The 26,937-nt window shown below is 36.5% G+C and overlaps 1 protein-coding gene across 1 annotated transcript; it reads right to left on the bottom strand.

Moving 5' to 3' along the window:
* On the bottom strand, positions 1-25,357 carry LOC123498934. The gene is made up of 31 exons (XM_045246501.1): positions 25,030-25,357; positions 23,767-23,921; positions 23,474-23,632; positions 20,483-20,692; positions 20,177-20,311; positions 19,901-20,009; positions 19,175-19,311; positions 18,562-18,775; positions 18,156-18,388; positions 17,695-17,877; positions 17,361-17,490; positions 16,623-16,750; positions 16,070-16,205; positions 15,704-15,789; positions 14,275-14,395; positions 13,859-14,063; positions 13,091-13,253; positions 12,499-12,625; positions 12,097-12,279; positions 10,885-11,012; positions 10,308-10,461; positions 10,022-10,125; positions 8,046-8,223; positions 7,244-7,343; positions 6,229-6,410; positions 5,942-6,117; positions 5,691-5,793; positions 3,776-3,921; positions 3,476-3,694; positions 3,264-3,365; positions 1-3,158 (listed from the first exon to the last, which is right to left on the bottom strand). The coding sequence occupies exons 1-31, from the start codon at positions 25,079-25,081 to the stop codon at positions 3,045-3,047; spliced, it is 4,572 nt and encodes a 1,523-aa protein (XP_045102436.1). The 5' UTR covers positions 25,082-25,357; the 3' UTR covers positions 1-3,044.
* Positions 25,358-26,937: the final 1,580 nt, after the last annotated feature.

The following is a 26,937-nucleotide window of genomic DNA, read 5'->3' as shown; positions in this document are numbered from 1 at the left end:
TAATGTATAACAACTTTTAATACAATTTTTTTTCTTTGTTAATGAGGCATATCCTCCAAAATAACCCTTAGCACCTAAATAAAATCTCAAGATAACTGCAAACTCCCAAACATATGACTAGCTGACATGCATCAAGCCACTCCTGACTGGATTCACATAAATGTAAGAAGGGTTATCTATCATTTGTGTGTGTAACATATTGCTTTGATACACAATAACCAGATTTGGTAATGCATAACCTTGAGATCATCAGTAACTTGGATATTATTATCATAAAGAATGACAGAGTTTGTTGTAAAGTCTTTGTGCATGTAGATTTGTCTACTACATATTTCCAGGATGCCTTGCCTGTTTACTAATTCAAAAGATGAGAAGCATGACTGGCGTCTAACCTTCTCATACTTTAATATCAGGCTTAGATCCCCTTAAAAGATGTGTATGTAGATGAAACAAAATGTTACACTGTCACTGTAGGAATAAATGTATAGAAGTGTTTTCACTACCCTTTATGATACACAAGGAATATGAAGACAAAATTCCTCTTATTCAACCAGGAATATGCAACTAGATTTTGTTCTCCCATGAAAATAACAAAGTTGTATAATAGCTCCTCAGAATTGATTTTGTTGGTAAGAATTTTCTGAATTTATCTTGGTTTGCGTGTCTAATGAATGTATTCTTTATCAGACAATGGCAAAAATATTTAAGAATCACTGAAACATAATTCTAACTAAAACTACATCACTCATGTCCAGGGAGGCAATGGCATAGTGAATAAGGTGGTGAGCATGGGATCAGGCAGACGTTTATGCATAGGTTCGAATCCCACCACACGCTGTCTTGAAACTTCCATCATTTGTTGAGTGGTTTAAAGTTACCTACATGTCACACATGTTATTCAGGTTCTAGATGGAGGTGTAATTGCCTTACACCAAAGATGCACTTGGGTGGTGATATGGGTACCACTATTAATGAAATTGCCAGCACCACTAACGGGTAGAAGCTGAACAGTGCTTCCCAACCAGACCTACAGGCTCTTTAGGCTATATTATAAAAAAAAAAAAAAAGTTTTTTGTTTCCCTGTGTGCCTGAGGATCCTTGGTCCCCAAAGAACATGCAATCTCACTGTATTACAGTGGCTGGCAACTTGTAATACTACTTCACATAATTAATATTCTACTGCATTAAAAATTTTATACCTCAGAAAACATATTTAATTAATATATGGCATTTGTCATAGCTATGACAGATTCTTATCATAGCTTATTCATGTCATTTATCATAATTTCTGACTAGCGGACCTATCTATCATAGCTGTCTGCTATGTGTGCTGCTGATTTCATTTAAAAATTAAGAAAATGAAGCAAAAACTGCCTTTATTAAAATTTTATAGCTTATAAAAATATTCCCTTTATTTTTAAGAGGAGATACAATATGTATATAAGATAGCAATTCAAACCTTGAAATGCGGTAAATGTGATCCCATAGGAAGACCTTAAACATAATAGTATTCAAATGATTTGGTGACAAGGATGGCTCTCTTAGTAATCCTCAAGGCACACTACTACACAATTGCATTTTCTCAGCAGCAAGGTATCTAAGTGTTATGAACACCTTAATTTAGGGGGTTGAGGATTTTTTCCTTCTATGTCACTGTTAGGCATCTCTCACTACATAAATCAAATAGCAAAGAGAATACCTACAGTCTAAACAATATCTTCTGATGACTTTCAGATCACTAAGTTCATTCAGTATGTCCTATCTGGGTAAATAATTAATGAGCTGGAAATGTGGGACCATCATATTGGCTGTGTTTGCCATAAGTTGCTAGAACAGGATAGGCCCACTCTTAGCATCTCATGGATCACGACATTTGTAAAGACGACTTGCTAGGATTGCTTTTTAAAATGTGCCCAGTTTCTTGAACCCCTTGAGTACCATGATGCATTTCCATATTCATTCTGCTTACTATGGTGATTTTATACAGATTCAGAAACTCATGTGGGGGCTTAAAATAGTGAAGACTGAGCCCATCAATCTTCTGACCTCCATAGATCTTATAATGTCAATAAAATGGTCTAATTGTACACAAATCTTAAGGCAAAAATGTGTCCCAGTAGTGAAGGGGTTAAAATTCAAGCAATATTTTGTTACAACTTATGGAGAAGGAGTGGTAGTGAAGGAAAGGTAAAACAGTGTCAAACATGCAAGTTAGTGCTGGAAATTCTAACACCACAAATTTTTACAGGAGATGTAAACAATATCAGGTGCATGCATTATGTATAGATATATATATATAGTTTTGATACAAAAGATGCTGGGATCTGAAGTATAAGCTGATACATCTTATAAGCACACTCTTAAGTTTTGAGAAACAAGGGAATGTAGGGGCTATAGGGAACCTCAGTAAACATGTACAGCTATGCAAATAGGGGAGGTCTCAACAAACAGGTAATAATGAATGAAATAAGGAATTTGGATGAAATTATATATGCATGAAACTAAAGGTTGTTCTATTGACTGTAGTGGTGCTCTTTATTATGAAAGATTATTTATACTAAGTGCTCTATACAGTGTGTTTGTGTAGTTGTATAATACTATGAAGAAATGACAAATTATTCTAAGTTACATGCAGTATTATTTATCCCTTAACATAAGGCAAAGGTACACATTCATGTGCAAGTCAGTTTTGCAAAAAGGCATAAATTTTTCATGCAGTTGTAAGATTAGTTTTGTAAGTTATTTATAATTCCATTAATGTGTGAATAATATAATGTTTGGGATGAGTTGAAGTGTTTAGCTAAGGCACAATGTTTTGAAGTGAAAGTGATAGCAAGTTGGTACTTTTAAATACTATCAAAGATGCACTCATGATATTGGTAACTTTTAAAATGAGTAGTTAATGTCAATGATATTTTATCCCCCCCAAAAAAAATAGAGGAGAAAGATAAAGAAAGTTAAGGAAATGTCTAACAGAAAGAGAACTAGCCTTATGTAATATTGAAAAGATATTGCATCCTTTTTATCGTGAGCTTCCAAGTTTTCTAACAGGTGGTAGAGACAGTGTGTGTAGTGGGAGATCCCTCATCTCCTGAATGTGTCACTGCTACTACAGTAAATGTGTATGATGAGCAGCTTTCCAGTCCACTCACTGCCATCTGCAAGGGAAAGAAATGTATACAAGGTTTGATAAAATGCTTTTACTTATAAACAATCAATAAAACTTCAAAAGACAAAGTGAATAGCACTTCTCAAGGACCTACCTTCACCTCTGGTGGGTAACCTGAAGGGGTGTAGTCTGTGTTGCCACTGTCACTGCCGCTGGTCCAAGACACTTTGTACATATCAACACACAGGCGATTGGTCTGCAGGGCAAGACAGGCAGTACTTGTAAAAAGGAAAGTAGCAAACTGCTGTTTGTATCTTCATGATGACACTAAGTACCTTTTGGTGAAGCTAAATAAATGACAATTACCAGAGGTGCAAACCAATGCAGCTCAACTTGGTCCACAGTGACTGTGATGTGGGTGAGGGCTCGAGGAGCTGAAGGCGTGTCCTCACTTGTTGTGAAGTTAACATTTGCCTTTTCGCTTTCAAGTCCAGAGGGAGTAACAGCAGAGATCCGAACTTCGTGGTCACTGCATGCATTCAAACCTGACAGCAACTGTTGCAGAAGCACACTAGCAGAGTGTGTCTGTAACAAGTGTATTCTCTTAGTAAATACACATGGTTAGTCTGGAGAACATACACAGAAGCTTATGGGTAATTCACTCACCTTGATGGACTTCACACTTCCCATTTCCTCTACCTCAATGTCATACTGTATGACACAAAGTGGATGTTCCAGTGGTGGTCCAAATGTGACAAGTGCAGAGTGAGCATTAGTGTCTGTCACTTTGAGATTGGTGGGAGGACCAGGGCCTGATGAAAGAATTAAGGAGTCACCAGTCATAACTACTCTTTTAAGCAAAGCCGTATTTGACATTCTACCTAAAACATAATAAGACTTACATTTCATATATTGGAGTAATTTGGGTCTAATTGTTGCTATAAAATTCAACTCTAGCAAAGGTATGTCCAGACTAAATTTTATTAGAAACTTTTTGGCACAAAACATTACATCCCCATAAAGGATGTATATTTTTTAAGATTTTCCTTACAAATGTTCAATAAAATGCTTCACTTCATACTGTATCTTGGTGAAATTCCAACTTCATTATGTAATTAGCTTAATATAAATGTTATTTTTCCCAATCAATATAATAGATGTCTTGCTAACAGACAAGTTCTAAGTGTTGCTCTGACCTGTCTACTTGCTGGAAGGAAATGACATTTTTACTTTGCCTCGTGTGTTCAATAATCAAATACTTCTAGAATTTTAAAGAATTATGGAAACGTTTCCTCAGTTTAGTTTGTAAAACACATCAGAATGTTAGAAGACAAACATTCACAAACTCACACAGCTTAGTAGTTCAAGACAAATATGTATGCACATCAGCTGGTAATTACCGAACACAATGATATATTCTCACTTTAGTTTTCTTGATCTTGACATGGTCATATTCAACAGTGTAAAATTTTGATAATGGCTCCATAACTAATCTCCATAATAATTGAAGTATGGGATATAACTTTTTACCTACAGCAAATGCCAAATGGTAGTAATTTCTCCCAGGAAGGTCTCACAAGCACTGGCCAAGGTAGTTTCTGTGAACTTATGTTTGATCTAGCTGTGACCTCCCTGAACACTTCCCATGTCCCAAAACTATTACTTCATGCAACACTACATGCATCTTAGAGATAACAGTCCTCATTCTAATGCCACTTAGCTGTCTCCCTCTTTGACACTGAACATCCTTGGTCTGACCTTCACTTATAATCTAAACTGAAAACTTCATATTTCATTTCTTACTAAAAAATGCTTCTGTATTAAGTTAGGCAGGCATTTTGAGTAATTTTTATCCATTTTTCTTATACTCCAACAGCTAACTCTTTACTTTACAAGTGTCTCATCTGTCATGTATGGAGTGAAGTATGTGCTACACAACACACAATGCATTTCATCTCATTAACTCTCCTCTTACTTGTCTTTATGTTCTCTCTCTGATTTAACGTTACATCTTTTGTTATCTTCTATTGTATCTTTAAAGGTAAATGCTCTTCTGATCTCCATCCCTCCCATGGCCTTGCTGCAGAAAGATATATATTCTTTCAACCATGTTCTCTCCATCACAAACATTTTTCAATATTTCATTCCTTTTACTGGCAAACTTCAGAACTTGCTGCCTGCTTCTGTATTTCCTTTATTTATAACTAAATGCTTTAGGACACTCCTCATATTTGGATAATTCCTTTTGACTGTACTTGACTTGGGCTGGCATCTCAACTGGACCAATTTTTTTTATAGCTTTTTAATGCCTTAGACCTCAGCCCATCTTCTGTGTATCCATATAACAAGCCTGGCAATCTCACATGGGGTGGCTTAGAGATAGCTCCACACATAATTTATGTAATTTGCCCAGTTAGTACCCATTAGAAAGGGGCACTCTTGTGGTCCAGCATACTAGTAAGTTGTACATAATTAGTGATGCTATGATTGTTTCAGACTGAAATGATGGAGTTAAGACCACTTCTACTAAATTAAGATAAAAGCCAATTCTGACACTATACTGTACTATTTGAAAACTCACGAAGATCTGTAGTTCTGGACAGATCATAGGTGAAGCTGCCAAGGTTGCCTGAAGGAGAAACTGGAGTGACTGTGACTTCATAGTCCACACAAGCTTCCAAGCCCTAGGAATGAACACAGTGACAAGATGAAAATACAGTTAGCCTTGGAAAATTATTTGTCAACTGTCAGAAGAACATACTTTTACTAGAAGATGGCATAAATATGCAATAAAATCTTACCTATAATCTTGCATAACTCACTAGGACTTACTGTGAAGGTCTGTTGGAGATCTGTATCATTGTGACACTCCTGCACTAAGCTGGTGAGGTGAGTGATACAAACAAGGTAGTGGTGGACACACTCCTCAATGATTGCAGGAACCCAAACCACTTCCACACTGCTGGCATTCAGTGCTGTGGCCTTCACTGATGTCACTGTTGTTGGCTCTGTCAGGTCCAGGATTCACTTAAGTTTTTCATTATGAATGGAATTTTCAGTCATACATACAACAAAGACAATGTCAATATAATCACCAGTGGTTGGGCCTGTACTCTCACCTGTTTCTTCCATCACGGTTTTGACTGTCTCTGTGCTGCCCTGAGCCTCTTCAGGAGAAACAGCAGATACAAGGAAGGTGTAGCTTTTGCAGGCCTTGAGATCAGAAACTGTTGCATAATTGTCAGCCAGAATCTCAATCTCCTGGTATTTTATTTCATTATCATGAATGGAAATCATCCATCTGTAACAAGAAGCTAGAATCATTATTATCATTGTTTTGACATTCATATGTTAACATTATCTAATATTACTTTGCAATTACCAACTATGTATCAGATGATTCATATTGTAATCTCAAACAAAGAGGACTAGACTTGACCTCACATGCCATAGAAGATTAAAGAATCCAATCCTGGTACTATGACTCTTTAGAGTGGATTCACATAAATAATAGAACCTATTTCACTGATATTTGCAGTTTTGCAATATTACTGACCAACAGTGTTCATGTACAGCTGGCCACATTCCTGCAAGGTCCACTAATTGTTGTCAAGCCTGGTGAGACTAATCATGAAGTAGTGAGCCTTGCTTGAAGCACTCATTGATAGGAGGGTAAGAAGGGGAAGCCCCTCTTATCTTCCACACATCCCTCTTCCTTACCTTTCCTTGCCTTCAAATGAATGCTTCGAGCCAAGCTGACTACTTGTATTTCGTGGTTACAATCTTGCCATTCTTGTTGATGCTGGGTCGACTTTGCATGATTGTGGCCATTAGTATGTGCTATATATATTTTTTTCTTTTTATTGTCTGCTTAACATTAATGAGTTCAACAACGTTAACGTAATATTTTTTCTATAATCACGCATTATATCCACTGTCTTTGTATCTGAAACCACTGAAATCCCTCTTTTTAGTCACACAAATTTGAAGATACTTTTTCATGTTTTATTAAATTTTGAAACTTGCCTATCCTTGGTATAATTCTTCATTTAACAATGTGACTATGATGATAGTTGCTGAGGAATGCCACTTGTTACCAGTGTGATTCACTTGTATGAAAAGTTAACAACTTGCCTGTCCACACAGGTGGCCCTCTCAAGTGGATTATCCCAAGACAATGACACCCAATGTTCTGTCTGATTATTTATCTTCAGGTTCTGTGGTGCACCAGGAGCTGTGGGAGCAATACTTGACATTAGCCTCCACATCTCTAGTCACTGCACGCAACTATACTCGTAATGTCCAAAATCTAAATGCTAATCATAACTGCAGATATCTAAACCATACATACACATACAAATGTATTTTGAATCATAGTAGAAGGGCAGTGAAATTATGTAATGTACAATGCAATTAAGATGATGAAAAATCTAAAACATTTCATATTATATATTCTAATTGGACAAGTTTTGCACATTGGATGGGAAGGCATTATGCTCAACTACCAGTTATCCTGAAATGTTAATAACATTGAGATTATATACCAAGATATGATTCCTTCTGTTGACTGGTTTGACTATTTCATTTAAGCATAATTGATCTCAAACATTTCCATTTTGTCTGTGAAGCATGTACTGTATAAAGCACTAGTTTTGGCATATCAACCACTTCATTTAAGGTATAGCATGTTCAGTGCAATTTTTCACAGATTGGCATGAAATATAGGAATATATTCCTTTTTTTATTAAATCTGTATAATCCTATCAATTTTCTTTCTATGTTTGATCTGAATTCCATTACCTATAAAAAAATAAATAAATAAAAATCACACTGAAATACCAAATAAATTTATTACCAGTCACTTGAGCTTGTATTCTCGATTTCTTACCTGATGTCTTGGCAATAGGTGATACACATACAGAAAAAGAGACCATACCTGCATCATCAGTGTTTGTGTCAAAGAGAAGGGCATCTTCACTAAGCTGGCTAGAAATGGAGACCGAAGTGATGTTTATATGGTAAAGAGTGCACGGCTGCAGCCTCTTTAGAGCAATGCTGTTATTAGTACTACTCTCACACCACTTCTCTGCTGAAGCAAACCTCTTGAAGCACACCTGCAAAATAAGATGATGATATAACATTAATAATATAGATCACAGTTAAAGGTCAATTATTACCAAAGGTGGATATCACTAACTGAAAAGTTTTATTTTATTTTATTTTTTATGCAGGAGAGGAAACTGGCCAAGGGCAACAAAAAATAGGGAAAAAAAAGGCCCACTGGGTTGCCAGTTCCCTTAAAGATCATAAGAGTTATCCAGAAGTGAGGGACAAACATCTTGAAACCTCCCTCTTAAAAAGTCAAGTCATAGGAAAATGGAAATACAGAAACAGGCAAAGAGTTCCAGAGTTTATCAGAGAAAGTTATGGATGATGAGAGTACTGGTTAACTCTTGTATTAGAGAGTTGGACTGAATAGGGTTGAGAGGAGGAAGAAAGCCTTGTGCAGCGAGGCTGCAAAAGGAGGGGAGGCATACAGTTAACGAAATCAGTAGAGAAGTTAGCATGAAAATAGTTATAAAAGATAGCAAGAGATGCAACATTCTGGTGGTGAGAAAGAGGCTGAAGAGAGTCAGTTAGAGGAGTGGAGTTGATGAGACGAAAAGATTTTGATTCCATCCCATCTAATAAAACTGAGTGGAATCCCTCCCCTCCCCCAAACATATGGAGAGTACTCTATACAAGGATGGATAAGGCCCTTGTACAGAGTTAGTAGGTGGAGCGGCGAGAAAACTTGGTGGAGACGCCTCAGAACGCCTAGCTTCATAGAAGCTGTTTTAGCAAGATGAGATGTGAAGTTTCCAGTTTAGATTATGAGTAAAGGACAGACCGAGGATATTCAATGTAGAAAATGGGGAAAGCTGAGTGTCACTGAAGAAGAGGAGATAGTTGTCCGGAAGTTTGTTGAGTTGATATATGGCGGAATTGAGTTTTTGAGACATTGAACACTACTAATTTTCCTTTGCCCCAATCAGAAATCTTAGAAAGATCAGAAGTCAGGCACTCTGTGGCATTCCTGCATGATCTATTGACTTCTTGAAGTGTTGGTCGCCTCTGAAAAGATGTGGAAACATGTAGAGTGGTATCATCAACGTAGGAGTGAGTGGATAGGGCAAGAAGTTTAGTTAAGATCATTCATGAATAATAGAAAGAGTGGGTGACAGGACAAAACCCTGAGGGACACCACTGTTTATAGATTTAGGAGAACAGTGGCTGTCTACCTCAGCTACAACAGAATGGTCGGAAAGGAAATATGAGATAAAGTTGCAGAGCGAAGGATAGAAACTGTAGGAGAGCAGTTTTGAGATCAAAGCTTTGAGCCAGACTCTATCAAAAGCTTTTGATATGTCTAATGGGACAGCAAAAATTTAAGTGAAATCTCTAAAAGACGATGACCAAGACTCAGTAAGGAAAGCCAGATCACCAGTAGAATGGTCTTGACAAAAGCCATACTGGCTATCAGATGGTGTCTAATAGAAGCTGATATTAATAACCAACTTCAATAACATGAACTTGCCTTTGGTTTGGTAGCATGGCTGAAATTTTATGATACTGTAGCCTTGACACCAAGCTTTCTAAAACTTTATGGCATGCGAGAAGATGTACATGTGACAATCATGCAGCCAATTGTGTACCTACCTGATTGTTGGATATGCACATACAACAAATAAGAAAAAAACCTTAATGAATTATATCAAAGAACTTCAAATTAGTAGAAGGCTAGTTATATTTACTGGAAGATATTTAATCTATTAATATCTTACAAAGTGAGCAAAAATGCTGATCAGTTAATAAGGTAGTTAATAGATTAGTGGGACTATCTCCAATGCATATTGCCAAGGCAGCACTCACTTGGTAGTGGTCGAGGCAAGCACGATTACTGGGGGGTGTCCAAGAGAGGCTGGTTGTGGTGTCGCTAGTGTAGTCAATGCAGGGATTGGTGGGTGGTAGAGGAGCTAAACAAAATGCATAATACATTATAAGCATAAAACATTAATCTGATAAGGCTCAGCCTTCATATAATAGCAAAATGAACACTTAAATTTTTCCTGCCACCTAAAGATCTAGCACTGTTAAATATGTAGCAATTTAAGAATAACTTGTGTTTGATCATTTAACCAAAAACATGCTAGCTCACCAGGACCCAGTGTGACGGCATCAGTGTACTGCGGGGAACCTTGCGTTTCTGCTCCATCGCTACTCTTGTAGTGAGGTGTGAGGGTGAAGGTGTGCAAAGTACATGGCTCCACATACGTCACATTTCTGTAGCACACAAGGCTGGAGCAGCGTGACTGAAACATTGAATATACAGTCATTGCTTGTTAACCACGGTGTTTATTTTCATTTCACTTTAACATGGATTATTACCAACCACAAAATCATTCAAGTAACAAAGAGAATGATGAAAGGCAACCCATCAGTGTTTGTAAGCATGTACGTAAGTTTTTTTTTTCAGGCAAACAGTGTTTGAGGGGCCAGGAGTGCTCTTAAAGCAGGGCAATAATTTCCCATGGATTTTCCTTAAGCACAGGTTATTTGTTACCGAAATCCCATGGATAATACGGTTTAGGTAACAGACACATCTGTAGATATGGAATATCCATGGGAAATTAGTGTTCCCTTTAAGAATATTCCTGAGCCCTCAAAACATTGTTTGACTGAAGAAAGACAAAATGTACACGTACATGCTTACAAACATTAAAACATAGACTTACACTGTCTGTGTAATCTTCATCAATCAGAATAGAGTATCTATCAAAGTCATCTCGAACTTCACTAACATTCCACCTCAGGTACACCCAGCTCTCTCCCACGGACTCCACCACAAACTCCAGCAGTAGACCTGCTCAAAGTTATTGAGAAAGGATGAAAGAGAATTAATTACTTGACACTTGTTTTTCTGAACTAAATGATGCAGGCACTGGTCAAAATAATGAAAAAGTCCTCAGCATAGTAGCATTAAAAGTCTGTGTAGATTGCAGAATTGCTACGGCCACACATTGGTCCTCCTGGAATCCTCAACATAAATTTCTGTGTCAGCTTTCTAGCTACTGTACATACCGCTTCATAATGGCAGCATCTAATGCAGCATCTTTTCTACTCCTTACATTTTCCTTTGGTGCACCTTTACTGCTTTTACTTGATGATGCATCCACAAAGTATTTGGCAGAATATTCTACCAGCTTATCTTTTGATTTACAATGTCCGATGTTGTTTACTTGGCCACACCATACTCCTCACAGACACTCGCAACTCCTTTCTTTAATTTTCTTATTAATTCCAGCTTTTAAGTCATAGCTAGGGCCACTCACTTATGCTTAACACCCTTGGGAGACATAATTAAGAGTTCTAAGATACTGAAAATGCACAAACTTGTTCACTGATACTACAAGTGACAATATGCAGTGTTCACTAACATCAGCCGGACTTGTTAATAACCACCTGCTGCAGTAGTGTTGCCATCTACTGGCCGTTTCTGGAAGTGCGTAAGATGTGCATTATTTGAATTCATTTGTTGGCTGTCCAGATTCAAATTATTAAATCATCTTCTGGATATTGTCCAGATAAACGAGGGTCGAGTGTAAAATATTTTGAATATGGCACTTGGAAAACATAAAATCACTAATTAGGCCACTGTGGTACAGTGGAATCATGCGTGCTTAGGGGGCCGAAGGGTCTCCAAGGTAGCGCTTCCTTAATCAAAGTAACGGTTCCCTAACAGGTAGGCTTTCAGAAAGGATGCCTCCTTTAACCTGTAAATTCCTGTGAAAAGCCCATATGGAAAAAAAAAAAAAAAAAAAAAAAAAAAAAAAAAAATGGAAGTGAAAATAACAGAATAAATGAATAAAATAAAAATTGAATAAAAAAAAAAAAAAAATAAATAAATAAATAAAAAGATTAAAACGGATAATAATGGCATTCCTTACCAGTGAAACTACCGAGATCCCATTCACACTTCCCAGTATTGCCCAGCCTGTCACGACCAATCACCTCCGCTTTCCGCACACAACAAGAAGTGGTAAATGTGGCATTAATAGGATATGTTGAGCCCTCAGAAAAACTATCCACAGTAAGGTTGTCTGCTGGACGGGAGTAGATTTTATCCATACCTGTGTTGAAGAAATTTTTAATCCTATCAGCTTTTTGTGGACAATTATGGGTAACAATTTTAGTGATGTCTCTAAGGAATATTTACTGGATATTATTACTGACAAAAAATGGGAAACATATAATTCACTAATATATAAATTCAAGAAAAAAGTTAGTCTTGATAACATCCCCAGCAAGATAATGATCATATCACTTGATATGAGAGAATTCTTACACACCCAGTTCATTGTCCTGAAGAGTGGCCTTGGCTGACCACCAACCTCCAGCACAAGACTCTGCTGTATTGTAGCCTTCACAGTTTGTCACATCATTGCTGATGCACGTTGGTGGATTTTCATCTATTACCTAGAGTACCAATAATCATTTGTGAGTGATTATATTTCCATAGAACATATGAAGGGAAACTGAAGACAATAGGTGTCTATTCTAAAAAGAACAATAAACAAAATCAAAATAACAGGATAACTGGGAGTCTTAGCCTAACCCAACTTTTCATTCAAAGTATTTAAAATTAATTGTCTTTCTGTGAAGAACTACACAGATATGATCTTCTCATAACAGAGTATCAGTGGTTGCAGCACAACCAAGTATTCATCATTTAATTACTCAAGAAATCATAATGAGTAAGAGACATGTATGAGTACATCTGGCAATTCTACTTCAGTTAGGTCTACTTTGAAATTAATTTTACTATCTTACCAACCAAGATATTCATATTCCAATATATGTAACTCAACATTAAACGTTATGCATGTCATATTAACCTAGGTAAATTTATATCTAATAAATGGAAGTGTCTGAAAAACCTACATCAGGAAGAACATAAAAGTGAGAGATGGCTGAGTTCACGTTGTACTCGTGGAGTCTTGATTTGGCTGTCAATGTTGCGGTGCTCACGTGGCCAGGCACTGCAGTTTCTGGCACCCTGTACACCACAGTGACATTGATGGAACCCATGTGAGGAATGGATGACCTGCAAAGAATACAAACCATCAGAACTAGTGGTTAATGTCACTGTAACTACACACTTTAAAAGCATGCATGCTACAGAGAGAGAGAGAGAGAGAGAGAGAGAGAGAGAGAGAGAGAGAGAGAGAGAGAGAGAGAGAGAGAGAGAGAGAGAGAGAGAGAGAGAGAGAGAGAGAGAGAGAGAGAGAGAGAGAGAGAGAGAGAGATGCTAATTTGTCTTGTGCTTCTTTATTCTTCCTCTTTGATCATTCTTGTTTCATTTGACATGCCTGGATTTTTAATTTAAATCTTTTTTGAGTGATGATTTTAAAAGTTACTTTCTGTAGTCCTTTCTTTATGAATCGTAACATCTTTCCTTTACCCTGTACATTCCCACCTTTCCTCCTCACTGATAGAATGCCTACTTCTTGATACTTGTAGATATCTAAGTAAAAGTTTATACTAGATATGAAGTACTATATTAAATAAGTGTATCAAAATTAGCTAGTTACATTGGTATATTTATATTTACTTCAGTATAACATAAAAATTTAAATGACAAGCCATCTTAACTTCAGTTGACAAGGTATGTGTCTGGACACAAATAACATTGGGCAAAACTTTACTTACTTCTTGGGAATCCAATGTGAAACAAATTTTTCCTCATCTGTAGCAAAGAGATCAAAAGTTGCATCTGGACCAAAATTCTCCACTATGAAGTAGGCTGTGGCTTCGTGTCCTGCTTGTGCTGCCATTACAGATTTGTCCACCACCAACTCCACTGAACATTGAACTGATGTCACCATTGTTGGGAAGATACGACTAAAAGCCTGACCTGTGGTAAAACCTCAGTCATTATTGAATCTTCTTCAGGACATAGAAAAAATGTAGTCAGTGGCAAAATCATTTAATGAGAAAAAATAATCACATTACTTTTGGATGCTAATTTTTGAAAGATCAAAAGTATGTCCAAACATTTATATATAAATAAAAAAATCTTCATAATTCAGATTTACTCCAGGCACTGTATTGACTGATGTACATACCTGAGTGGAGAACTCCATCCACCTGTATGTAAAATGGGTCAGATGGGAAAGGCTCAGACAAGACATAGAAGTGATCATCCACAGGGCCGTGGTATTTTGTTTGAGACTTAATTTCACCTTCCTGGACAGAAAGGAACAATAAGAACAATGAAAGCAGTTGGTTCACACAAAATATAAACTTCATGTTGCAATTTTCTTCAAATTTGAATCCTCTCAGTTTGTCTACATACAAATCACAGGAATAGTTTTAGAATTCTCTCTCTCTCTCTCTCTCTCTCTCTCTCTCTCTCTCTCTCTCTCTATATATATATATATATATATATATACATACACACACAGTGGAGACTCAATAGTCGCACATCTTAATAGTCAAACTTTTCATTATTCGAACGCAAAGATTCAATTTAAAACTTAGAAGAATACCTGATAGTCAAACGTCCACACACAAGATTGTAAAACAAAGGCTCCCTGACTTCTCCTTCCCTCTTCCGCCAGTTGTGCTGCCGCAGTCTTCAGAATAACTTTCTCATGCATTCTGTCTGTAGTTTTTAACTTATAAACTTATATTAACACCAAAGGCTTGCTGGATGAGAAAATATCTGGTAATCGAATGGTTGCACACATGGTTGTAAACAAAGCACTGTCTTCTCCCATCCCACCACCACCATTGTCCCATTCTGAAACTGTTTTACCGGCAATACCGGTAATCCTGTATACCAGATACCAGTGTGCATCCTTAGTCCTGCCGCAGTCTTGAAATAACATTCTTCTGCGTTTTGTCGATAGTTTTTTCATTTATAAACTTATAATGGCACCAAAGAGGCTTATTAATGGTGAAAATAAGGAATCTAGTGAAAGTGCAAATGTTAATGTGCGATAGCCCTCCACTAGTGGGTTCACAGGATTCACACCAGAAAAGTTACAAAGATATTTTCATGGATAGTGACTGGTCCTCCGACAACTTCCCTCCTCCTCCTCACCCTTCTCCTCTCCTCTTCTAAGTTATCCATCACCAGTCTTCACTTATGGTATGTACAAATCAAAATTATAAAAAAAAATTACATTGAAATTTTTATAAACTTGAGGTTTTGTTGAGATTAGAACGAATTACCTGATTTGTAGGTATCAATAGTTGAACTTTTTGATACTCGAATAGCCATTTGAAATGAATTAAGTTTGAGTATTGAGTCTTCACTGTGTGTGTGTATATATATATATATGTATATATATATATATATATATATATATATATATATATATATATATATATATATATATATATATATATGTAGATAGATAGATAGATAGATAGATAAAGAGATAGATAGCTATATATATATATATATATATATATATATATATATATATATATATATATATATATATATATATATATATATATATATATATATATATATATAAAACTAACCTCTGTGATAAAGGTGAGTCCACTGACTGACTGTACTTGTGTCTCCACATATCCAATGAGTGTCACCTCTATGTAATACTGCAATGCTGAACAGAAAGATTACTTGGATTCAGGAGGACACAATACAGTACATATATTGTTGTAGAAACACTTAAAAACAAGATAGAGGGACAAGCAGTGATAAATAATGATGACTCAAATTGAGAAGCATAAGAGGCTCATCCATGAGACAAAATTCCTATATCAATATATTCTAATGAACATTGAGGCACAATAAAAACAAATTAATTTAATGCTGAAGTGATGAAATGAATACATCAAGTTCATGAAAACTCATAGGTACAGAAAAGGGTGAAAAGTACTTACCCGAGATGGGATAGCCCAGAACAACTCTATACCCTGGCCGAGGAGGAGATAACTCTAATTCACAGAACTCAGCCAGAAAGGAAAGACTGGAGATGGCAGTGATAGCAACTGTGAACTCTGACGACCCTCCATCTAGCTGTGGAAATACAGGATTCACAGTCAGTGCTAAACTTTTTGTTTTACCTAATGTGAGTTTCCCATCATCCTTTTATTAATGGATATATATATATATATATATATATATATATATATATATATATGGTGGGAGAGAGAGAGAGAGAGAGAGAGAGAGAGAGAGAGAGAGAGAGAGAGAGAGAGAGAGAGAGAGAGAGAGAGAGAGAATGTATCCAGTAGTATTTGTGTAGGAGTGATATAAAGTTGAAAAATACAACAGTAAATATAGGAATGTGAAGATTGATACTGATTGATATAACAAAATACAGTGTACATATTCTCCTGAAAATTAATAAATATTTCAAAGTGTTCAAACCATGAGAAAGAGAGTGAGATCATTAGCAAAGAAAAAAAAAGTAACAAAGCAAACATGTCTTACCTTAAGAGTCCATTCACCTACAGACTGGTTGATGAATCTGATTGACTTAAAGGAAGTTGTGAAAGAAACCACCTCCACCCGCTCACTTCCCTCCAGCATCTCGTGGTCCATTAGGTCATATGCAACACCTGCAGATCAAGAACATAACATTATATAAAGCAGCAAAAATTTGGTAGTCACAACTGCACTGGTATGCCTCTACATAAAGTAATGTAAAGATGCAATTAATTTATCAAACATAATTTTCCAGAATTATGAGATGAAATACGGAAAGTTGAAATTGAGGAATAGCAAACCTACAGCGAACTTTCATAATTTTTATAAATTCCAATTTTCCACTTTAGAAGTACATGCTTGAATACAGTACTATGTTGGAGTGGGATCTTTCAAAGAATGAGTTACATGATGATTCAAACACTAATCCATTGCCATAGTTCCAAACATGAACATGACTCATGGCAAAGCTACAGCCTTTCACATTAGAGAGATGCTACAAATGGCATCTGACCAAGAAGTAGTGTGATTTCAGTGTTCAGTGAATATCAAGTTATAACTGTATCTAATAAAATTTCAAAGATTTGCTTAACCTTATAAACCTTTAACAATTCATTCCTACCAAGAATTTTTACTTCATCATCTTGACTTTAAAATGTTTTTTTTAAATAAATGAATGGATATGATGTTAAATGAGTATGTGTGTGCAGCTGTATGTATGTGTTTTCCATAAAAAATACAGACCTGCAGAATGGCTGAGGACGGCATGCTGAAGATTTCCACTAAGGACCACTCCAAACAAACTGATGGAGTCATCCACGGGAAAACTGAGGTTATGTCTTCCCACTACTTTGTCCAGCACACGAAGCGTTACCTGGTGTCCACAACACAAAATAAGTCTGCATTTACATATCATGAAATACATGAATTTTAATCTTGAGTATAGCATAAAAAAAACAGTCATATAGGAAAGAGTGCTAAGGAAAACAAGTTACAAAAATTGCAATCCTTTCTTAAAATACCTTGCACTACTATAACTCCCTTTACTTGAACACACCCATACTTTGTTTTTTCTTACTTCATTTTCCTGAACTCCTTCATTCATGATGCCCAAAACATCATCCACATCAAACTTGTCAATTTCAACAAAAGTTCCTCCTGTAAGAATTGCCAGCTGCTTGTACTCCTCCACTCCTGAAACTTCATATCCAACACAATCACTGGCTTTGCTTCTCTCATTGTTGCTATGGATTATTGTCACCTGAAAATCAAGAAAAAGAGTAACATCAAAGTCAAAACATCAGTTTTGTTTCATCTATTACTAGAATTCAAATACTTACTTCTCTGCATATTTAATATAAATTCAGTCATCTACCTATTTAAAAAGAACTTTTATTACACTTCTCTTTAAGATGCATCAATGAACTCCACCTTTGCACTACACTATTCAACACACATCATCTCCAATTTGGAGTCTTTCTTTCATTCCCTATAAAAATATTGCATTATATTGCTATCTATGGAAAAAAAGCTACTTACTTTACAATGCTTTGATATTGCCACAGCAAGGACACTCTCCATCAGTTCAGCATCATTGGCCCCTGCATCTGTGAAGCAGTATATATTGGAGTAATCTGGAGTGTAAGCAAGAGCCAACTGAAGCCCATGCCAAAACTTTTCCTCCAAACAACAGCATCCTCCAAATGCCTCAAGCTTGTCTAGCTCCTCTAGAAACTCTTCAGAGTTTGAGGTTTCTGTGACTGGCCCATAACCTGGAAAACGAAGAACACACCTTGTGATAGAAAAGATCCACCTTCACTAGTCTTTTCTTAATTGTAAACAGTACTGCACATGAAAACAATAGTGACAGTAGTCCTACTCAGGTAGAACACTTCCTTATATGATTAAATAAAGTTTATCAGTTTGAGATACCAGCATTCCTTACTTGGGTCAGCATAAGGCACCAAGATGTAAAGCTCAGGATGAGTTTTTTCCACAATGAGCCGCGACTGTTCCTTCACTGCTGCGATCTCATACGTCATGGAGCCTGTGGTGTCAATGATGATGGAAAGCGCTGATCCCGGGTAGAGGTCCAACAGATTCCGGAAGTGTTCATCACCAACAGAGTCTCGTAGATGAGCCAGATACAACTCACTGGCCTGAAAAAGTAACAAGGTATATCTTTTTGTACTAGAACCTCCAACAATTTTCTCCATACATTTTGAAAAAAACTCAGAAGTACAAATTACATATCCAACAACAAAAAGGCTTTTTATTATTATACCCATAAATCAGTTTCAAGATTAATTACTAGTATGATAAATTTGTTTCTCTTTATATATTCATACTAGAAATCTAAAAAAAGTCATTCTTAAATAAATCTATAAATACCTTGGTGTATTAAGTGTCAGCCAATAGGAGTACAAAGAATCATAAGATATTTTTTTTTAGGAAATTGGTGCAACTAACAGATCTAGCCAATAAGATACATGGAGTTATAACTTTAATTTCATCATTATGCTATAATGACAAGTCCTGACATTGTATAAGGAGCTCACTGAAATAGCAGCTTCCACAGCCTGCTGGTGGAGGTGATGGTGGGGAGAAAAACAGGGTGAGGAAGTTTCTTTGTTGATGCCTCCTGTAGCTGCCTTGGTCACAGAGGAGTCCATTACACTTCCATGGCTACATTTGCCTGGTGAAATATTTAATGCCTTCAGTTACCATATCATTATCAATATAAAGATAAGTATTCTTTAATATTTTATCCATGACTAACTGGTACCATATTTAACAAGAATTTTTTTTTATTATATTAATTAATAATAGTAATATGTAATCCAATTTCAGAGATAAAATGACAATTAGCTACTATTTGTGTGTAAACAAATCCTCTTAAAAGTGGCAAATATTCCTAAGAACTTGGAAACAGGAAATGTTTGATGGTCAGACCAGGAAAATATGACTTTATACCTGACGTCTTCATGAGTCCAGTGCAGCATAGTACACATTCCTATTCTCTCCACCTCCCTTAAGCAAGAACCCACAAGTATACTCAGTCTTTCAATGTGGTAAACAATGAAACCTTTTACCTGCTTCTATATTTCTTCCTGCTTATGACTTGAGCTCTTTCAAGAGGTTTCCAAGTCATTTTGGGCCTGGCTTTACTGTCTATCTCAGGTTTTGGTACCTTTAATGAAGTTCTCTTCGTTATTTTTGTTGCTGTTAGCTAAAGCTTTTCTTAAAAAGATTCAGTAAAAATATCCAAAACTGATGTTCCTTACCAGCATCTTTTGGCTTGCGAACAATAAATTCTGCAGCACCAAATGTATCATATTCATAGTAGCCACTTGACAGCAGACTTCCTGGAATCACATTGTCCCTGCATTCTCCCTATTAGAGCAGGCAATTCCACATTAAAAACATGCATCTAGTTTTAATTTCTTAAATTGGTAAATTCTTTTATAACTTTACAAATAATCTCAAGAAAACATACATCTGTGTCATTTCTAAGTGTATAATGAACCATGTGATTCTTAAAATGTAGGAGCACATCTTACTGTTGTAGAGGCACAGTCTGTACATGTGGGGTCACTTGGGCCTGCTACCTCCCCCAGGTCAGACCCTGGCAACCCCAACCCCTCCAGGACTCCATCCCGTCCCAGTTCCACCCAAGTTGTTTGAGAATAAAAGTCCTGTTGTACATAAGAAGGAAAGATGAGCCTCATGTAAGAGAAAAGTGAGTGAAAAAATGCAGGAAAACATCAAACAAATGCCCAATATTCCATTATGTTATCAATATCCATGAAATGGACAGAGAGAATCATTACATTAGTATTTAGCACATTTTCAGACCACATTCTCACCTGAATGCTATTTAGAGATGTGCCCAAGAGTTGCCTAGCAAAGGTGTAGGCTTCATCCACACTAATGGTGCTCACAAGCTCATGGTAACGTCCCTGAAGGAGCATGTGGCCCTCCAACAGACTCTCCCCATCCATGTGGTAAGCTGTTTGGAATCTTAAGTGTCCTGCAGCTTCAGTCATGGCATTACTCCAAGTTATACTGTTCACAGCCTGTGTAATTGAAGTGTGCATAATAGATCTGGTGCATCAAGTAAAGGTTATAGATGTAGAACAGAATGGTTGGAAGGATAACACACACACACACACACACACACACACACACACACACACACACACACACACACACACACACACACACACACACACACTCTTTTCCCGTATGTTACAATTAGGTAAATTAGGTAAATACACACACACACACACACACACACATGATGTGAAAAGGCTAGAACAAGAAAAGAGGATGCATGGAAGAGGTGGAGAAGGAAAAGACGGATTAAGCAGTGGGAAAGTTACAAAAGAGCAAGAAATGAATATGTGTTGATTAGAAGAGAAGAAAGAAAGAAACAAGAAAAGGATATAATTGATAAATGTAAAGACCAACCAAGGCTTTTTTACAGACATGTGAACAACAACATCAAAAATAGAGAAAGTATTGAAAGTTTAGAAGTAAATGGAGTATGCAGTGAGGATCCCAGGAAATGGCAGAGGCTATGAATGGATGCTTTCGGAAGGTATTCACAAAGGAGACTGCTTTTGACAAACCACTGGTAATGGAACAGAAAGGGATTATGAAGGAGTTTCAAGTAACTGTGGAGGAGATCAAGAATATGATGGGGAGTTTAGAAGTGAGAAAAGCTGTGGGACCTGATGGGGTATCAGGATGGATTTTAAGAGAATGCAGGGAGCAACTGGCAGAAAAAGTTTGTGAAGTAATTGATGCCTCATTAAGGGAAGGTGTAGTGCCCCAAGACTGGAAAAGAGCTAACATTGTCCCAATTTATAAATCAGGTAACAAGAGAGACCCATTGAACTATAGACCAGTGTCACTTACAAGTGTGGTAGCTAAGATGTGTGAGAGGGTGGTGAAGAATAGATGGACAGACTTCTTGGAGAAAAATGACATACTTTGTGAGTGTCAATTTGGTTTTAGAAAAGGGCGTTCATGCACGACAAACCTGATATGTTACTATTCGAGGGTGATAGATGTAATACAGGAAAGAGATGGTTGGGCTGATGGAATATATCTGGATTTAAAAAAGGCCTTTGATAAGGTACCACACCGGAGACTGATCTGGAAACTTGAAATGGTAGGAGGAGTGCATGGCAGTTTACTAAAATGGATGGAAGACTTTTGGTAGGAAGAGAAATGAGAACAATAATTAAGGACAGACCATCAGAATGGGGCTTGGTGGAGAGTGGAGTTCCACAGGGATCAGTGTTGGCACCAGTAATGTTTGCGGTCTACATAAATGACATGGTGGATGGGGTGTCCAGTTATGTGAGCCTATTTGCAGGCGATGCAAAATTGTTAAGAAAAGTGAGATGTGACAAAGATTGCGAACTACTCCAGGAAGACTTGGACAGAATATGGAAATGGAGCTGTACATGGCAAATGGAGTTCAACACGACAAAATGCAAGAAATTAGAGTTTGGCAAGAGTGAAAGAAGAATCAGGAGTATGTACAAGATAGGAAATGAAGACATAAAACCAGTCATGAAGAAAAAGACCTTGGGGTGACAATTACCAATGACCTATCGCCAGAGAGACATATAAACAAAATAATTGGAGAAGTATTGAACTTATTGAGGAACATAAGAGTGGCGTTCGTATATTTAGATGAAGAAATGATGAAGAAAATAATTACTGCAATGATAAGACCGAGGCTTGAATATGCAACAATACAGTGGGCTCGAACTTAAAGAAACACATAAGGAAACTAGAGAAAGTACAGAGGGCTGCAACAAAAATGGTGCCTGACTTAAGAGATTTGACTTATGAAGACAGACTGAACAGAATGCAACTTCCGACCCTGGAAAACAGAAGAGAAAGGGAGACCTGATAGCAATATACAGAGTGATGATTGGCATGGAAAAATGGATAGGGAAGATCTGTGTATGTGGAATGAAAGAATGTCGAGAGGGCATGGGAAAAAACTAAAATGGCCACTTATAGGAGAGATGTGAAAAATATAGCTTTCCTCATAGAAGGGTGGAAGCATGGAATAGTTTAGACGTGGAAGTGGTCAACGCAAGGAATATTCATGATTTTAAGAAAAAGCTGGACATTAGTAGATATGGAGACGGAACAGTACGAGCATAGCTCTTTTCCCGTATGTTACAATTAGGTAAATACAATTAGGTAAATACACACACACAACACACACACACACACACACACACACACACACACACACACACACACACACACCAATGAAAAGTACAAAGTTGATAACAATGAAGGCATATAATGGGCATGTCAGATGCAGTTAAAAGAGAGAGCAAGTATAGTGAAAAAAATGTGGAGAAATAAGAAGACAATAACAATGTAATGGAAAGACAAAAACAAATGAGAAATCTCTTGAGAACTATCTCTAAAGGGAATTTTCAAGAACAATTGTTACATCAATCAATTATCTAATTACAGATAGATACATTTAAACACAGTTCATATTAGGAAGCTATCCTAATGTATATCCATGTTAAAACTGCTAGTTCAAATAACATCAGATTTGAATGCAAGAATCCCTGATATAATACAAATAGACTATGAGACACAGTAGGTGGCATAAATGATTGTTGCTGACCTACAACATCCTGTTCCTTGACATACATCATCATTATAAGTCTGGCAAGCTGTAGTCAAATCAATTCTAACTTCTAGCTGTACTTTAGGGATGATAACTATATCTCTAAAATTATTCATCCCACATGGTTGAAGGAGCAGGATCACTATGATGATAAACTCTGTAAGAAAAGCTCAGCAAATACCTTGATGAAGCGGACAGGCGATGCATTGGGACCATAATATGCACTGAAGATCTCAACAAGAGAGGCATCCTCAGGAATTGTTAATGTTTGATTGGTGGTTGAGACAGTCTCCAGGAGAAAGCGGCGGACTTCCCGTCTCAGTGCCTCCCTCGTGATGGCCTGAAGCAGGAAAAAAAAAAGAGCCAAGCTTCACTCCAGTCTATAATTTGTACACGATGTGGTAGTAAAAACAAAATAAATGCAAAATTATGATCTTATCAAAGATTTCATGAACTGGTACAAAGTCTTCTCACCTTATGGTCCCAAGTAATTCCAGTCATCTGCTCTGGGCAGAAAAGGGCTTCCAACTTTGGATCAGAGTAGTTAAGACTGGTTGGAAGGAATGCACTGGTTGGCTGCAATATTGCTGCTAGCACAAACACAGCCACCAATGACAGACTCATTTTCCCTGCAAAATGATAACTAGGATGAATAGTGAAAGAAAAGTTAAATAATATTTATACTCAGTAAGCCGGAAAATAAAACCAAAAGTGAAAAAAAAAAAATAATAAAACAAAAATAAAAATACATAAACTAAATAAACAAAAATAACAAATTACATTCAAATTTGCTTAATACGCAGACAGTTCAAAAAGGACATTTCAATAATGGTATCAGAAAGTGTTCCTGATTTGTGATAGAATATTATGCAATATCTGACAATCTTTTAAGATGTTCCATAATTTTCATAAACTTTTCTCCTCTATACAGATCCTTACACAAAAAATAGATGAAATGTAGACACATAATTTTGTCAGTAAAAAAAAAATCTAACATATTCAGTGTGCTAATAAGATACATAGGAGACTTCAGAATGAAAGTTTGAATATAATAAAGAGTAAAGAATGTGTAGATCATACTTTCACTGTGAAAACAGTTATTGATAAGCATCTAGAAAACAAGTGTGTTTACTGCTCTTATGGCATATTATGGGGATCAACAAGATGATGCTGTGGGATGGATCTGGATTTAGAGAATAGATTATTGAAGGGAATCAGGTTGATCTATGAGGATGCCAGTAAATCTCTTCCAGTGAACAGAAACATTTTGTGATTACTGTAGGGAGTGAGACAAGGATATTTGATAACAATGGTTCCTCAATGAGTATATAAATGTACAGATGTATGATAAGTGCAATGCACCATGATGGCAACCTGATTCATGGATGACAGTGCTACTGACAGAGTTATTGCATTAAGTGACGGATGTTTTTCTTAGTACAAAAACAAGGAAAATAAAGCCAGTTAGTGGGTGGCAGTAAAGTGATGCTTTTTAAATCCTCCTAGAGAAGTGTGTAAAGTATAAAGGAGTTTAACATCATAAGAGAGAGAGAGAGAGAGAGAGAGAGAGAGAGAGAGAGAGAGAGAGAGAGAGAGAGAGAGAGAGAGAGAGAGAGAGAGAGAGAGGGGGGGGGGGGAAAGAGCAAGCCTTTCATTTGTAGTCTTTGCTTCAAGCAGAGTACATGAAACAAAACAGCAGACAAAAGGAAAAACAGAAGGCAATACAAATGTACATACCAAATGCCTGACGGTAGACTGCTGCTGATCTAGGCTTGGTGCAACACTTCATCTTGGTTTTATAAGATGTGAATGAGGCCAACTGTCTTATGTATGTATCTTTATCATTTCCTATATCTCTGATATGCTGTTCTTTCCAGGAACACTTCACAGAAATCAATACTTCACAAAAATTAAAATTCTTCCTTGAAGAAATTCTTGTGCATTTATTTTCTGCCAATTAATTCTCTCCACTTACAAAAGTAATAAGTTTTTTATATCCTGCTTTACCTATTTTACAACTAACACTTTTGTTCTTTCAAAATTAAAGTATCTGGAATTACTGTTGTCTGTTGAAATAACTGTTTTCTTAAAGAAACTCATTTGATACACAAACATAATTCTTTACACTATATTGATGAATATCTCTGAGCAATAATGACAGTCACACAATAGTTAATTTTTACTGATAAGGAACATAAAAATTGCAGGAACTAATTTATTTTAAGAATATGCAATGACTTCAAATACAATAAGCAGAATAAATCAAGTCAACATGGATCCTATGAGAAAATTCTGTACAATCAATTAAGATTTTCTGAAGATTTCCAGACTTTAAAAGTTTAAAGCACACATACCTTGATAGACTCAAGTCAGTGGTTTTTAGTACAATGAGGTTGATTCAGTCTGGCTAATGCCAATTCTGAATATGTATATAGCACTGCTTGTGACCTGAACTTGTAACTCACAGTCCCTTAGAGGGAACAGCTGCAGAGGCTGGGAAATATTACCTGGACTTGACATGTGTCAGGTGTAGTTCTTATCTGTCTTGTCAAAAAATGCTACAGCGCACTGATAATGTTTCAGTGGCACGTGCCACCATGCATATAATCAAAGTTATTAGTGATACCAACTTCTTGATGTTTTTGCTTTGGGAATGCAACAGTTTACAATAGTTTTTTTTTATAATATATTTCATCCCTTACAACAACAACAACAACTGTGACACTTATTGCTTAGTGACACTATTTTGAGTTTTTTATTCCAATCAGATAACTACAGCGCTTAATTCAGCATTGATGTAATCATATCTTGACAATCATCTTTAACAAAGTTCTACTTCATTCCCTCTCATGCATGCCTTCATGCCTATGTAGTATTCTTAGGCTTTGTGATCCAGTACTTTAAAACCTCCTTCCATCCCTTCTATGATCTGTAATCTACTTTCCTACCAATCTATGCAAGCCTCCTCTTGCACACTCACTGCACAAGACTTTCTATTCTCTCTCAGCTCTATTCTATCAATCTCCCTAATGGAAGAGTCCACCAGTATTCTTAATCCTTCATCCTGTTAGCTTGTAAACTCTGAAACCGATTCTATACTTCCTCCTGCCTATGAACTAAATTCTTTCAAGGGGAAAGTTTCAAGATACTTTGTAATTTTGAATAATTCTTATTGAACAATTCTCTCTTGGATTGACATCTTAAATGGATCTTTTTGTGTCATATTTGTTACCCTTGCCCAGAAAAAAAGAAAACAGCCAAACCACTTCACATTTGTACATTATATTCTAGATATTTAAATTCTGGAGTATTCGTCCTCTTTATCATTTATCTATTAAGTGCCTATGGTTTAAGAGGACAACACTAAAATCTCTTAATAACATCATCATAGACAAAATCTTTAAAAAACATTATTATTGTTTCTTAAATATTTTGCACTCTCTCTCTCTGATATGGTGCCATCTTCATGGATATAAATATGTGCACTTAACCCCTTCAATACTAGGATATATTTATACCTTGAGATTTGTGTGCAATTAGACCATTTTATTTACATTAGGGAGGATCTATGGCAGTCAGAAGATTAATGGCCACAGTCTTGACTATTCTCATCCCTACATAAGTTTTTGAGGCTGTATAAAATTG

The sequence above is a fragment of the Portunus trituberculatus genome, chromosome 48 (genome assembly GCF_017591435.1).
Source record: "Portunus trituberculatus isolate SZX2019 chromosome 48, ASM1759143v1, whole genome shotgun sequence".
Taxonomy (NCBI): Eukaryota; Metazoa; Arthropoda; class Malacostraca; order Decapoda; family Portunidae; genus Portunus; species Portunus trituberculatus.
Note: the sequence above shows the minus strand (reverse complement) of the source record. Positions and strands in the feature narration are given on the sequence as shown.

What these genes read in the sequence shown, in the direction of transcription:
- LOC123498934 (XM_045246501.1), bottom strand. Translation starts at nt 25,081, where the DNA reads ATGAAGTGTTGCACCAAGCCTAGATCAGCAGCAGTCTACCGTCAGGCA. An exon ending in GAATTACTTGGGACCATAAG is followed by an intron (nt 23,633 to 23,766) that starts GTGAGAAGACTT and finishes TTCCTGCTTCAG; the next exon opens with GCCATCACGAGGGAGGCACT. An exon ending in GGTGCCTTATGCTGACCCAA is followed by an intron (nt 18,389 to 18,561) that starts GTAAGGAATGCT and finishes TTCGTTTTCCAG; the next exon opens with GTTATGGGCCAGTCACAGAA.